Genomic DNA, 15,880 nt, shown 5'->3' with positions numbered 1-15,880 from the left:
GAATCTTCCCTCAAAAACAAATACATCTCTAACAAATGAACTAGCTAGCGTCACGTATGTAACACTAAACATGTCCATATATTACTATATTAGAATACTATTATTGGTTTTTAAATCATTACACGAAAATGATGTTTTGGCGATTCAAAAAGTCAAATTCATCACATCCGAGACGTTTTTAGTTTCAAGAGAATTTCGTTACACAAATTTGTCTATGTTTTTTGTATTTTTTTTTAACGGCAAGGAACGACGTGTCAATCACCGTAACACCATCAGGCGTTGTGGCTAAAGTCAACTACTTGATTGCCGCCAGCTTCTTAGCTCTCTTAGATGCGCGGAAACCTGATATCCACCTCCCAAAGATACGATACTAGAATAATCGGTAAAACGAAGCCTCGGTATACTATCATATCATGTCATACATAAATATGCATACATGTACGTATATATATTTCATCTCCTGAATTACTGATTCATATTCGTCGCAACCATCCAGTTTCATCGGATGCAATTTCTGTTAGAATCCATTTGCATGCGAATTTCTCGATTATCAATCGAAAAAACCCTAGGAAGAAGAATTACTCCACAACACACACTTCATGTTCGTTCTTTTTCCGTTTCATTTCAATCCGTTCGCATTAATCTATCTCTATTTACGCCTTTTGTTTTTCATTCTCATCGAATCGAGACATTATTGCGTGAAATGCGTATCGTTATGAGCTGATTTTGACGTTTTTGATTGTCCGTGCAGGTTTGTGATTTGTGGAAGAAAGTTTCACGTGTTATTCTTCAGAAATTGTTGCAATATGAGGTAGTTTTAATTTGATTATCATGATTCTAGCTATTAATTGTGTTTAACTTGTGTTGTTTGCCTTAATCTAAGATAAATTGTGGTGTTTATGACGATTATTATAATGAGAGTTTCTCATTAAGCTGTTTTAATTTGGTTATTAGTGTATATGATAGAAGATTGATGCTCATTGAGGCTGGAATCAGTCATTAGTCAAAGTATCATATGTTTCTAGGTTAGAGAAATGGTAGGAAGGGGGATTTTAATGTGTAAAAGAGTTGGAAAGGTCGAAGAATCGTGTTTCTGAGGTGATAAACAGAGGAATTTGGGAAGGATTGCGTAGTGAGTGTGCAAGTGATTCGAGATGACATCTGTAGGGGCGAATCATAGACGGTGTAGAAGTGAAATCGTGACCTCGTTAAATACTCAAAGTCAAACCAATGGTTTTCAAAGATTCAAGACTTCTATGCAAAGGGCTTTGAACTGGGGTGGTAGTCAGGATCAAGCGTTTTTTAATCCGGAGATTTTAGCTCATCAGAAACGCCAGTGGTATCAGTTTCACTCCAAGTCCTCGGTAATATGTAACTTGATTTATCATGTTTATTAGTCATATTTTGCTATTGCTTGTACTACACTTCAATGTACAGCTTTTTGTTTGTTTGCCTTTGATGCATCACATTGCTTATGTGGTGATGGTGGGTGTAGGATACTGCAAACTATCAGGATCCAACCGCGCTTTTTGAACATTTTTTCATTGCTGGTATCCATCCAAATGCTAATCTAGAGGCTGTGGAGGATGCATTTATTGCAAGAAAGAAATGGGAGGCCAAATCAGACAGAACAGAACTCATGGATCTAAAAAACATGCATTTTCAATCACCTCCAAGTGTGATGATGGAACCTCAGGTCTGCTGTTTATGAACTATGAATTAAGAACTGTTCGTCCATTTTTCTATTGCCCATTTTTAGATAGCATCCGTCTGTGAGTGTTTTTATTTTATGAAGTATGCTTTTCATGAGTGCACTGTGTGTAATTTTGGAGTGAAGAAGGTTTTCTGCAGCTTCTTAGATGGTAAAGATAATAGTGCCATAACATAAGCAAATATGTGTATAATGTAAAAGTGTGAGGACTTGTGTTTTACTCTAATGACTGAAATTGTGTTGTTATGCATTCAGATATACTATTGAGTATTGATACAACATGCTGATATGTTCTAGTTGTTTGTTTTATTATTTTATTACTTGCAGATACTTTTCAAATACCCTCAAGGGAACAAGTTATCTATGGGCTTATCAGATTTAGCATCCTTTTGCTTTCCTGAAGGTGTGAAGGTGATGCATTGCTCAACTCCTATCTTTCTTATAATTAACTAGTTTTTTTTAAATCCGTTAAAAAACTAATTTTTTTTTTTAAATTTGATTATGCATATTTTATTGTTTGAACAAACTCTGTTTTCCAATATGATGTTTAGGAAGTTTCATGCTCTTAAAAAGTACACTTTGGGGTACGTTCGAGTTTCGACTCATTTTACTAGTTCACCATTTGACTTCTTTTCTTCTACCTTATTTCTCTTAGTTTTACTCATTTGGTCTGTTAGAGATAAAACATAACTTGAATCAGATTCCCATTTATAAAAGTTTTTCTCTGACAAAGTTTGGATATATTTCATAGAAACAATGTTTTCCGGATTTGGCTGTCATAAGTAGACAACTTTTTCTTCTTTAATTTTGTGTTTCTTACAGGCATGTATGTTAGCGAGGACTCCATCACTTAGTGAGCTAAATCAACTCGTTTATGGACAGGTATGAGGCTATAAGTTCATGGAAACTCATTCTGTTTTCTAATATCGACTTTTTTTTTATATATTTTGGATCATGTTAGCTAAGAAAAGAATTGAACTTTCTTTTTATCGTGTTTTCGTGAACAGGACCACTTGATCAGAGATGACTCATCATTTATATTTTCACTCAAGGCAAGTTGTATCTGCTTTTGATATCTAATTCGCTACACTATCTTCATCCGGTTGTCCCTATTTTACTTTCTTAAACGGTCACATTTTGGCTTATTAATTTGCATGAAGTTAAAACTACACCCAAATGTTGGCATAGATGGCATAAACAGATAACAGCAATGTATCTTTGGAACCATGACATCATTCTCTTTTTGTTTGTGTTCGTTCAATTATGATGGTAGACGAAACATATGTTTGTTCATGCTCTTCGTTTTGGCATAACTATTTTGATAAAATATTCGACGTTACACATAGCGCGCGCGCACACACAGATATATATATATATTGGACATGAATGGACAAACAAGTTATGAATGCGAAGACATCTGTTCATGTTTGTTCATTTAACTAAACAGACATAAAATTGTGTTCACGTTTACAAACAAACTTTCGGATGAATAGTTTGTTGAACGTTTAGTTTGTTTACATCCCTACCAACGAGCTCCCACAACTCAACTATTCACTTTGTAGGGTTCCGCAACTCACATACACGTCATCACACTAACAATTGTAGGCTTTCCTTTGTATCAATCCAGGTGGCAGACAATGCAACTCTGTATGGTGTTTGCCTACACACACAAGAATTTGTTCAGAGACCACCAGGGATGCTTGGTGTTGCCTCATCCTTACCAAGAGGCCGAGGCAGTCGTTTTTTAGTTACAGCACCTCGTTGTTACTGTCTGTTGACCAGAGTTCCTTTCTTTGAATTACATTGTGAGATGTTAAACAGGTTAGTCTTTTACTTCACTCATTTGAAAACATTAGAGGTCAATTCAGACTACAACTTTTGTTTCATTTGAGTAAAATTGGAAAATTAGTGTAAAAGAAATCAAGTCAAACGAGTTGAAAAGGTTGAAAGTCACCTGAAGTTTATTTTAATGCATAAAACCTTCTATATTACTTTTTTTGAAAACTTATACTTTTGTTGAAATAATATTTCTTGTAATCATATTTGAAACAACTGTATGAAACTTTTTAAACTGACTTATGCAAATTATTTTTTTTATTTGAATACATAATGAAACATGTCATGCATTATTACAAAAACTATATTATTTAAATAGTATAATTTGTAAAACCGGTTTGCATAATTACACACTGTTTATTTCTTTATTTGAAAACGATCTTTTTTTTTTGTAAATATATAGTTTCATATATGTTTTAAAAAATATATGTTGAGATAAAATGAACTTTTAAATAATAGGCACATTATATATTTATAAAACACTAATTAATTTTTTTCCGGTAGTAAAATGCCATTTTCGTCCGAAGGTTTGGCCAGTTTTGCGACTTTCGTCCAAACGTTTGTTTTTTCGCATCTGGATCCAAAAGGTTTGAAATTATGCCATTTTCATCTGGCTCGTTAACTTCATCCATTCTTCTCTGTTAAGTCATGGGTGTTTTTGTCTTTTTTGTTAACTTAAAGGGCAATTCAGTCTTTTCCACTTTATGTACAAGCTTTTAGCATAATGTACAAATATTCAAAAGACCGAATTGCCCTTTATGTTAACAAAAAAGACGAAAATACCCCTGCCTTAATGGAGAAAAAATGGATGGAGTTAACGAGCCGAAAAAACAAACGCAAAACTAGCAAATCTAAGGGACGAAAATGGCATTTTACTCTCTCTCTCTCTCTCTTTTTTTTTTTTTTTTGTTGCAAAAAGTGTTTCTGATTAACCAACTCAATCTATTTCCACCTGCACCAAATAATTACTCGTCTTGACCTGTGCCACCTAGAAAAAACATGTTGAGTTTAAATTTTAAACTACCACCCATAACCCATTAATATGGCTGTTCTTTGATGCAGAAAAACATGTTGAGTTTAAACTTTAAACTACCACCCATTAATATGGCTGTTCTTTGATGCAGTATTGTTGCACAGGAACGTCTAAATCGAATAACGCAGTATGTTAGCGAAGTAAGTCTTAATCACGTCCCTTCGTCACCGAGATTAAAAAACCAAGAGGCTGAATATGCTGGCAGTCCACGTAAGCAGCAGCCATGGATGGAATTTGCAATACCTGTTGATGGAACCCTGGCCCTTTCAACTGCTTCTACCGGCCTTAATTCACCTTCAAAACTGGAAACCAGATCTCCTCGATCCCCTCGTGATTGTAATTCAGATGCATCAGCAAGACGATGGGAGCATTTAGGAAAAATGAGTAATGATCATGATGGTATACGCAAGACTAGTATTGACGCGTGCGTTGTTCCGGCTAACGGCTCACTAGCACGGATTGGGAGTTTTGGGCCGTTGTTCAGGTGCATTATTTTATCGATACACCTTGTGCTTGTTTCATCATTAACATGTCCTTGTTTTCCAAAAGTACACTGATGGTCCATGTAGTTTGCATTTTGTAACACATTTAGTTCCCAACTTTTTTCAAAAGTACATGGATGGTCCTTGTGGTTTGCGCTTTGTAACACATTTAGTCCCCAACTTTTTTCAAAAGTACATGGATGGTCCTTGTGGTTTGCGCTTTGTAACACATTTAGTTCCCAACTTTTTTCAAAAGTACATGGATGGTCCTTGTGGTTTGCGCTTTGTAACACATTTAGTCCCCAACTTTTTTCAAAAGTACATGGATGGTCCTTGTGGTTTGCGCTTTGTAACACATTTAGTTCCCAACTTTTTTCAAAAGTACATGGATGGTCCTTGTGGTTTGCGCTTTGTAACACATTTAGTTCCCAACTTTTTTCAAAAGTACATGGATGGTCCTTGTGGTTTGCGCTTTGTAACACATTTAGTCCCCAACTTTTTTCAAAAGTACATGGATGTTCCATGTGATTTGCACTTTGTAACACATTTAGTCCCTAACTTGGACATGCTAAAAACCTTTAGATTTGTTGGCTGGGGACTAAATGCGTTACAAAGTGCAAATCACAAGGGCCATTCTTGTACTTTTGAAAAGTTAGGGACCAAATTCAAAACTTTAGTAAACCACAGGGACCATCCGTGTACTTTACTCAATTATTTATAAATAAAATCTAAAAAATTATGGACATAAAAGTGTTTCAGGTAATTCCAGTTTAACAGATTCATTGTGATATTTCTTGTTTAAAACTAACCTTTTTGACTTGAAACCTTGTTCAAAACTAACCTTTTTGACTTGAAACATTTGACTTGTTACACTGAACGGCTCATTTTGCTAGTCATAGGTTAATCTCCAAGTTGAACTATGTCCAATGAATCTAGTTGAAACGTGTATATGTGTGGATTTTTTGCTGCACCATATAAGTTGATTATGATGCACCTATAAATATTTCAATTGTTAAATACCGTATTCTTGTCTTTAACCAGTTCAGTGAAAGGCATTGTAACAGAGGATGAAGATGGAGTACTTTCTTGCAATGATAAACATGCTACCAATAAGACGATTATGGAATGGGCTAAGGTTTGTTGACTTTTCTTGCTTATGATTAAGGGTGCAAATGAGCCGAGTGGCTCGCGAGCTGTTCGAGATCGGCTCAAGAAAAAGCTCGAAATGAGCCGAGCTTGAGCCTAAAATAAAGCTCGTTTATTTATCGAGCTCGAGCCTGACATGTGAAGCTCGTCAGGCTCGTCAAGCCTTATCCTTATCGAGCCTTAGTGTAATATTAGTTTTTATTAATATTTAATGACAGTTACCCCTTATTAGTGTAATATTAGTTTTTATTAATATTTAATGACAGTTACCCCTTATTCTAAAGTTGTCTAGCAAAACGAGCCAAGTCGAGCTTATTTAAAACTTGTTTACGAGCTGAGGCCGAACCTAAAAATAAGTTTGTTTAGTAAACAAGCCCGAGCCCAAGCTTCACTTATTGAGCTCCCGAGCCTAAACGAGTCTATTATATATATTCTTTTTATTTAATATATTAATTAATAGATAATAAACGAGCCAAGCTCGAGCTCTCATAAATTAATCAAGCTCAAGCTTGGTCGAGGTCGGGCTCGGCTTGGCTTGTTTGCACCCCTGCTATGATAAGGAGTCGTAGCAAATATTCCATGTTAGTTTTTTTTGAACAGCAAACGAGACTTTATTCAACAAAACACAAAACAAATCATACAGCAAGTCGCTATATGGCTGAAAGTTACACCAAGCATTCACCTGTTACAACCCCACACAACAGAATGGAATTAATCAAAATTTACACTAAATCTTCTCCAATCCTCCCACTGCAGACCCCTTAGTTTAAGTCTCTATTGTGCCCAAATGAGTGTCTCCTCTTTTATCTCGTCCACCTGTAAATTAGCTGGTAGAACTTTATTGTTGAAAATATTCCATGTTTGTTGATAATTATTTTTGTTGATGACAGGAAAATAAAAATGATTTGCTGCAAATTGTTTGCGGCTATCACTCATTGCCAGTCCCATCATATGGAGGTAAAATACACTTTAAGCCACTCGAGCATCTACAAGCTATTGAATATTGTAGAACTGCATTTGCTTTTGGAGAAGATCCCGATGTTGACATGTCGATGATTCCCGATAAGGTATATTTATTCATTGATGCACTGTTATGGTTTACCGATTTACTGATGCTCACATGTAATGTTTGACTAGGTCAAATTCAAACTGGCTGCAATTGAGGAAGCTGTCTCACTATCAAACTGGACAACCATAACAATTTGTAGAGCGCTTTCCCTTCAAAATGTAAATGTTGTTCACGTATTTCTTTCATTAGCTGGAAATTTTGATATCATGCTTTACAATATTAATGGAGTTATTTTCAGATTTTATTATTACTTGCGGCAGTGCTTCTGGAAAAACAAGTCATCATTACGTCTCCAAATCTGGTAATCTTTTCTGAAAGTAGTAATCAATGCGCGTATTGATTATTATTCCAAACGGAACAATTGATCTTAATAAATGCTATTTTTTAAACATATGTAGGGTGTCTTATCAGCCACAGTGTTATCTCTTATTCCTATGATTCTTCCATTTGAATGGCAAAGCCTGTTCCTTCCGGTGAGTCGTATGTATTTAATACAGGTGGCGATTTCAACCCATTTGCTTACGAATGGGTCGGTTTGGGTTGTTACATTTTCAATGGGTCAAATAATGTATTTAGTGCCGGTTGGACGCCTTCCAAAGTCCATTTTACATTTTCAGTGGGTCAAATAATGTATTTAGTACCGGTTGTTTTTTTGTTTATAAAAGGACAAAAATGTGATTGCGGGTCAACCTAGCACAGCCCGTGAACCAATCCGTCTAAATGGCCACCTTTAATAGTAGTTCCCATCCCCCACCCCCACCACTAGGGGTGTGAAATTCTGACACGACCCGGAAACACGACACGAACCTAACACAAAAGTCCCGGGTTTGGGTTTAGTCTAAACGGGTTCGGGTTAGTTTCAGGTTGAACCCATTTAGCTAAACGGGTCAGGTTCGGGTCAACCCGTTTAACCCTTTATATTATATTTTGGGTGTGTAATTTATGTCATAATTATAACTTAAAAAGAAAATTTGACATAAGATTTTATAATTTAAATGTAATTGTATATTTGTATTATATACTTTTGTGTTTTTTAGTAATTTTTAATTTTAATATATTAATTTGTGAAAAAATAAAAAATTCGGGTTAAACGGACTGTGTTCGGGCCAACCTGCAAATATTCGGGTTCATATGTATGCCACGATTTTTGGGTTCGGGGCGTGTTTGGGTTCGTCTAAAATTTCGGGTTCGGGTTGAACCTGCCAACCTACGAACACGACCCGTTTAGCCTCCTACCCCCAACACACACACAGTAGTAACTAGTAACAATAATAATTATATGTTCATTTTTACAGGTTCTTCCAGGGAAGATGTTTGATTTTCTTGATGCCCCAGTTCCCTTTGTTGTAAGTTTTTGATATTCATCCTCACATTCCTTTTTGGTCATATTAAATCGGTTGTTTTTGCCTGTTGGATTCTTATTATTGCATACTAAATAATGATTTGTTATTGAAACTGAATCTGGTAAGTATGGCACTTTATAGCTGTATTCATGGCACTTTAGAAGATACAATTGTGTTTTTAATTTATTGATTATCATGTATAATTGCATCTATTCGTTAATGTTTGTTGTGCAGGTTGGGATACTACATAAACCAGCTAACAAGATGAGATCTAATAACCTTGTTCATGTTAATTTGGCAGATAATCAGGTATAAGACTTAAAAGAACAAAGTATTTACACTTTAGCTGCAAAAGCTTTTAAAATTTTGTAGATGTGGTGGTTCCGACTCAGTTTGCTTATGATTTAGTCGATTTAGGTTATGGTTTATCCTTAACGGGTAAAACCAGAAGATATGATTAAAAGGGAAATGGGTCAAATGTGTCAAAAGGGTCACGCGGGTTGCATTTTCTGATCATATATTAATGCGTAAATGAAAATTTTTAATCTACTTCATCAAGTTACCCTATTCTGGCAGGTCGAAATGTCCTCCTTGCCGGTACTCCCGAAGCAAAGAGAACTCATGAACAAATTAGGGCCGCTTCATGCTAGACTATCAAGTGACAAAATTGCTGCTAAAAAGCATCCGGTTTATAAGTGCAACAAATGGCAGGTGATTTCTTACCGTTTTTTCACATTGCTTCATGTTTCTTGCCTTGTTGATCATATATTAGGTTCATACCATTTTTATAGCAAATTAGGCAATGATCTTATTTTCAATATGGAATAGGTAATCATACTGTTTACATGATCAAAATAGTTTGCAATAGTATGTAATTTGCAATGTTATATACTTAGTCTTGATTTTTTTTTTTCAAAAACAACCATACCTAGTAAATCCTATAAATAGAAAAGCTATTGGTAGGGTCTGGGGAGGGTGGCATGTAGGCAAACCTTACTTCTGTCCCTAGGGATAGAGAGGCTGCTTCCAGAGAGACCCTGAGCTTCAAAACAAACAAACAAATCCTAAATACTTGAATTTAGTTGTCTGCGGAACGACTTGGCTCTTAATGGTGATCTGAGTGTCCTCGTCATCGCGTGCACCACTGTAATCACAATAGAGGTTCTCAGTCTTAGAGCGACTGATTCTTAATCCGTTTCCCTCTAAAGTTGCTCTCCATTCCTTTAATCTCGCATTCAGGTTACGTTTAGACACTGCAACTAACACAATCATCTACAAAAAGCATGAACCACGGACCTGTCTTCAGAATCGACTTGGATAACTCATCCAGGACAAACGCAAAGAAACGGACTCAACGCATACCATTGATGGAGTCCTACCTCCACAAGGAAGGAATCGGTATCCCCTACAGGCGCACGGACCCTAGTATTGGTCATACATATCCCTAATTATACCTATATATTTCTCGGGCACCCTTCTACTCTCCAAACTATCCTCTAATCAATGAGCACCGTATGTAGATCCTTCTTTTTCCCCATATACTTTTTCATTAATATTCTTAGAATATTGGTTTACTGTAACCCGAGTTTCTTTTCTAATTCTAGTATCAATTATCCTCTCCCATAATTTCATGGTATGGCCTAGCAGCTTAATCCCTATGTAATTCCCACAACATTGGGTGCCGCCTTTGTTCTTATATAGAGAAATCAACGTAGTGAAAAAGGGTAGTTGAATTAATTGAATAATTATGAAGATTACATCTAAATATATAGAACTATGAATTACACTTAGATACCCTAAACTATATTATAATTAACCAACATAGTCTAATATTCCCCCGCAAGTTCAGGGCGAGTAGCAATCTGTAACTTGGATCTGAGAAACTCAAATCTCTGAGAAGATAAAGGCTTTGTGAAGATATCAGCTATTTGATCATCCGTTGAAATAAACTTGACATTGAGCTTTCCCTGAGACACTTGTTCACGAACAAAATGATAGTCAACTTCAACATGCTTTGTGCGGGCACGGAAAACTGGATTAGCAGAAAGATGGGTAGCACCAAGATTATCACACCAAAGTGTTGGGGCTTCACTGTTCAAACCAAGTTCTCGAAGAAGAGATTTAATCCAGATTAATTCTGCAACTGTATCTGCAATGGCTTTGTATTCAGATTCTGTTGAGGAACGAGAAACAGTTTTCTGTTTACGAGCAGACCAAGAAATCAGATTAGTGCCTAAGTAGATAGCAAATCCCCCCGTGGATCGACGATCGATTGGGCAACCAGCCCAGTCAGAGTCTGAGAAGGCCTGAAGATTAGTGGACCAATGAGAATCCGTAAATGCTTGAAGTCGATAACCAGAGGTATGACGGATCCATAAGCCCAAGCTTAGTGTCCCCTTCAGATAGCGTAGTATACGCTTAACTCCAGCCCAGTGATTTTCAGTAGGAGCTTGCATGAACTGACTAACCTTGTTTACTGCAAAAGCAATATTAGGGCGAGAGAGAGAGAGTGACATACTGAAGAGCGCCTACTGTCTGTCTATACCTAGAGGGATCAGCAAGTAGGGAGCTATCATCGGGTAGTAGAACAGAAGAAGTGCTCATAGGAGTTGAAATTGGTTTGCATTCCGCCAAGCCAGCCCGTTGTAGAATATCACCAATATATTTTCGTTGTGAGAGAAGCAGATCATGGCCTTTGTGAATGACTTCAATACCCAGAAAATAATGTAATTGACCCATATCTGTGAGAGCAAAAAGCGAATTAAGCTGTTCAATGATCCGTGCAACTGTTGTAGAATTATTACCTGTAATGATGATATCATCAACATAAACAAGTAAATAGACAAGAGAGCCTGCTGAGTGATGAATAAACAGTGACGGATCTGTTTTGGACCCGTAAAACCCCAGCTGATGAAGAGCCATAGAGAGTTTGTTGAACCATGCACGAGGAGCCTGCTTTAGGCCATATAAGGACTTGTTCAACAAACACACATGATTTGGTTTTGCCGGATCCACAAAACCCGGAGGTTGGCGCATATAAATTGTTTCCTCAAGATCACCATGCAAAAAGGCTGTTTGAATATCCAACTGCTTTAGAGGCCATTTATTTGTTACTGCCAAAGATAACACAGTGCGAATGGTGGCAGGTTTGATGACTGGGCTGAAGGTCTCATGATAATCCACACCATGTTGTTGATGAAAGCCCTTGGCAACAAGCCTGGCTTTGTACCTGCTGATTTTACCATTTTCATCTGTTTTCAACCGGTAAACCCGGAAGTTTGCTGGCTCATTTGAGAAGTCAGTAACTGAAGATTATGAATCTGTTGTTGTAATTGATCAATAGTGGGCTGATTTGGTGAGGTATTGGCAGCCGAGAAGTGGTGAGAGGGTGGGGGCTGTGGTTGCGGAGATGAGGCAGAAGAGGAGTAGGGGCCGAGAAGGCCTGGTTGGTTAGAGGCAGCAAGGAAGGCTTGAGGCTTGGTGTTTAGTGTGGTGGTAATGAGATAATCATGATCACAGAGAAGAGCATGAATCTCGTTGAAGGAGATTGGAGGAGAACGAGCCAACAGATTGGCTTTAAGACCATTGTACTCTTCTCGTAACCCTGCAATAGTATGCATAACAAGATCTTTATCTTTTACCTGTTGTCCAATATTTGCCAAGGCAGTAGAGTATTCTTGTACCCGTGAAAGATAATCGGCCGGTTTTTCATCGCCACCTTGAGTAATTCGTTGTAGTTGATTTTTGAGGGTGAATTCATGGGAGGCTGTAGGAGGTGCATAGGCCTGCTCTAAAGAAAGCCAAACCTCACGAGAGTATTTACCATGAACATGCTGGTAGGAATCTTCAGACACAGTGGTTATGATTAGGGTTCGGATGTGAGCATCGTTTGAGATCCACGGGGTGGAACTGGGGTTATCAGTGGTGTTGGCTCCAGTGGTAACCTTTTGTTCAGGACAGGGTATTGTTCCATCAACATAACCAAAGAGATTGTGTGATGTAAGAAACGATTCAATCATGGATCGCCAATATCCATAGTTTTTGGGTTTGAGAGTGAAAGCAAATTTATGAGAGTTGTGGGTGGTTTTCTCTTGGTTGGTGAAGGCGATTATGGCAGCCATTGATTTTTAGGTTTACAGTAGGGAGGAAGAAGAAGATGATAGGGGCGATTAGGTTAGAGCCAAGATTTGGCTCTGATACCAAATCAACGTAGTGAAAAAGAGTAATTGAATTAATTGAATAATTATGAAGATTACATCTAAATATATAGAACTATGAATTACACTTAGATACCCTAAACTATATTATAATTAACCAACATAGTCTAATAAGAGACAATACGACGCCACTCCTCCACTGAACTAGCAATTTTCAGATGTGAAGATAAGATTGAATAAAGTAGTTAAAATGTTATATGGGTATTAAATAAAGATGTCCAAAGTACGTTATGGATTGGTTGGATCTAACTAGTTATTGTCATGCAGATCGACGCTGCAACACAATTTTCATCTGCCATGAGGCAACACTTGGAGTCGCTCTGTTCAAACTTGTCCAACCATACAATCACCAGTGTGCAATGTGATAATGACAGGGTAAGATAACTTAATTCTAAATCGTATTATTATTATTATTGTTGTTGTTTAAGAACCTGATCATTAATGGCTACTTGCAGGTTTCCTTACTTCTCAAGGAGAGCTATATTGATTCCTTCCCCTATAGAGACCGGCAATTTATCAGGGTACAATCTTTATAGCTTCCCTTTTCAAGTTTTAACTTTATCAATCTATTTTTCGGACTTAAATATGCCCTTTTTAGAATAAGAATATTTGAAAGTAGACAGTTTTTTGAGTGTGTCAATAATTATAGGCATGTCACAACAATATCACGCATATAGCCATGAGATACCCAAATCTTTGGCCGTGTATCTACCTTTACGCATATATCTAAATACTAGGTTATAGTCTCGTGTACACGGGTTTGAATAATAAAAACTGTTTGTCATAACTCTAATATAAAAAAATACTGTTATCATTATCATAATAAAAAATATCATTATCATCTGATATAAAAAAGTTTCATAAGAATCATTATCTAAATACTTGGTGCAGAGTGAGGCACTGGTGGGCAATGATAGGAGACCCAGGAAAACCTGGGTTGGATCCTTGAGCCAAACGGGTTTTACCGGTAATATCACCGTCGTGCCTACGGGCGGGTGGGTTACCGGGTTTTCCCCGGAATTGGTGGTGGACTCGGGTAACTCCCGGAGTACTCCGTTTGTCCCGTGGGTGCCCCGAGAGTGCTCGGGATTGAGTTTGTTGGCCGTTCAAAAAAAAAAAATCTGTTTTTGGTAACATGTAATTCACAATCATCATTATCATTTTAAATTAAAGATATATTTGAAGTAAGAGCGGATTTTGTGGGGAGGTTTAGCAGATCATATAAACAAAAATATTGGTCAACTTAAAAATATATTTGAAGTAATGGTTGTTATTAGTAAGAGTTTTAAAATAAGCAATGTTGTCATTCTGTGATATTAACTTAATTTAAAAAAATGATTAAAAACAATTTTTTTAAAATAAGCAATGTTGTCACTTATTAGAAGTAGTATTTTCATTATTTACACCTATTAAATATTACGTACGCGAATAACTATACATACACGAATCTTATACACAATGCGGTACTTTAGTATCTCATGGCTAAATGGATGGCTTATTATTGACATGGCTATACAACAAGCACATGGTTATTTTCCTGATTTTCTCTTTTAAAAGTCTGTTTTCTATATTTGTTTACAAACAGATAATATATTTTCCTTTAAATATTCAATTTTGTTGTAGCTGATATGAAATACAATAAATAATAGATACTCATAATAAGAATCACTTTAACGGTTTTTCGGATTAAGCGATTACAGAGTCGTAAAAATCAGTTGTTAAGACTCAAATAATCAAATTCTAATAAAACATTTTTTTTTCAAACTCATTAAAAATCAGTTTCAATGAAAGAACAACTAAAATTATTTATCTACCCATCTCTCATTTTGTTAATCTCTCTACAAGGAAAAAAGTCAGTTTTTTAAATTTACAGATCACAAGTCTTTTAATCTTGAAAGAGCTTATTTTAAGTATTTAACATAAGTTATTAAAAAATTATATACTAGTTACTAGTTATTGTGAAAATTGTTTTTAATGCAATGAAATTTGGGTTTTGCAGGAATTTGTAGATACACAGATGTTCACAGTTCTATCAGATACTCGACTTTCTAGACGCGAGTGTTAACCTTACGGGTTCAGTCTGTTACTTGGATTTAATATCTGAAGACCTTAAATTGCCACATCTGAGGCATTGACCGCACAACATTAATACGGTACTATCATGTCCTGATTCACAGTAGTTTCATGCTAATTTGTAGCACTAATACCGAAACCATCGGCCCTGTGTTTTAAGTGGGATTGATGTTAAACAGTTGAATTCTAAGCTTCTAGTAAAATCTAATAATGCCAACACTTTTGACCTGGATTTTGATGGTTAATTTTGATCATGTATATTCATGAAAGGGTGTTTGGATTTGCTTATTGTGTTTTGAACAATAGATAATAAGTAGTTATATTCAACCGAAGCTAACTATTTCCGTTAAGAGTGTCACGCCTCAAAGCTCAGGCGCATGACTTATATGGCTACAGCAAAAGTGTGATTAATCTTTCTTCACATTACACACCGAAAGACTTACAGAAACTAAATCAAACTCAAGTCACACAATACAATACAAATCAAAGTTAAAACATAAGCTAGAATACACTTAGAAACATTCTAATAATTAACTTAAACTCACTCAACAGTAACAATCGCAATCTGCAGAGTTAAACATGATTAGTCAAAAATACTACCAAGAAGGGTGGCCTCCTAGGAACAATACGTAGGGGCTCGGACCGGTATAGGTTGTTTGGTCTACCGAGTTGTAGAGGTGCCCAAGAAACCCGGGCCTGGGTTTTATAAAAACCGGGTATGGTATTTGTTGTGAGAACCCGAACCCGGGGTTTTTTCAACCCGGGTTTTATATATACCTGGGTTTTATTAATACCCGTACCCGGGTTTTTTAATACCCACACTGGGTTTTTTGATACCCGATTATGTATGCACTTTTATAATATGTAATCTTGTAATATTTCTAATTTCATATATATTGGAAGTTTTATGTTATAAATGTTAAAGTTTATAAACCCAAAATTGGAGTTGGAAACATAAAATCACAAAAAA

The 15,880-nt window shown here is 36.3% G+C and overlaps 1 protein-coding gene across 2 annotated transcripts; it reads left to right on the top strand.

The window, feature by feature from the left end:
• The first annotated feature begins 355 nt into the window (after positions 1 to 355).
• On the top strand, positions 356 to 15,193 carry LOC110871416. 2 transcript variants are annotated; one of them, XM_022120190.2, is made up of 20 exons: positions 356 to 382; positions 752 to 811; positions 955 to 1,364; positions 1,496 to 1,696; positions 2,039 to 2,122; positions 2,534 to 2,593; positions 2,719 to 2,763; positions 3,339 to 3,532; positions 4,672 to 5,064; positions 6,104 to 6,197; positions 7,099 to 7,275; positions 7,346 to 7,435; positions 7,516 to 7,578; positions 7,676 to 7,750; positions 8,573 to 8,623; positions 8,855 to 8,929; positions 9,197 to 9,331; positions 13,105 to 13,212; positions 13,293 to 13,358; positions 14,837 to 15,193. In XM_022120190.2, exons 3-20 carry the CDS (start codon positions 1,155 to 1,157, stop codon positions 14,900 to 14,902), a joined length of 2,187 nt encoding a protein of 728 aa, XP_021975882.1. In that variant the 5' UTR covers positions 356 to 382; positions 752 to 811; positions 955 to 1,154; the 3' UTR covers positions 14,903 to 15,193. The 2 variants fall into 2 exon arrangements, with proteins under 2 accessions (XP_021975882.1, XP_021975875.1); XM_022120183.2 differs by lacking the exon at positions 356 to 382 and adding an exon at positions 466 to 601.
• The last annotated feature ends 687 nt before the right edge of the window (positions 15,194 to 15,880 follow it).

The sequence above is a fragment of the Helianthus annuus genome, chromosome 1 (assembly GCF_002127325.2).
Source record: "Helianthus annuus cultivar XRQ/B chromosome 1, HanXRQr2.0-SUNRISE, whole genome shotgun sequence".
In the NCBI taxonomy this organism is placed as follows: domain Eukaryota; kingdom Viridiplantae; phylum Streptophyta; class Magnoliopsida; order Asterales; family Asteraceae; genus Helianthus; species Helianthus annuus.
This window is presented reverse-complemented; position numbering and strand designations above follow the sequence as displayed.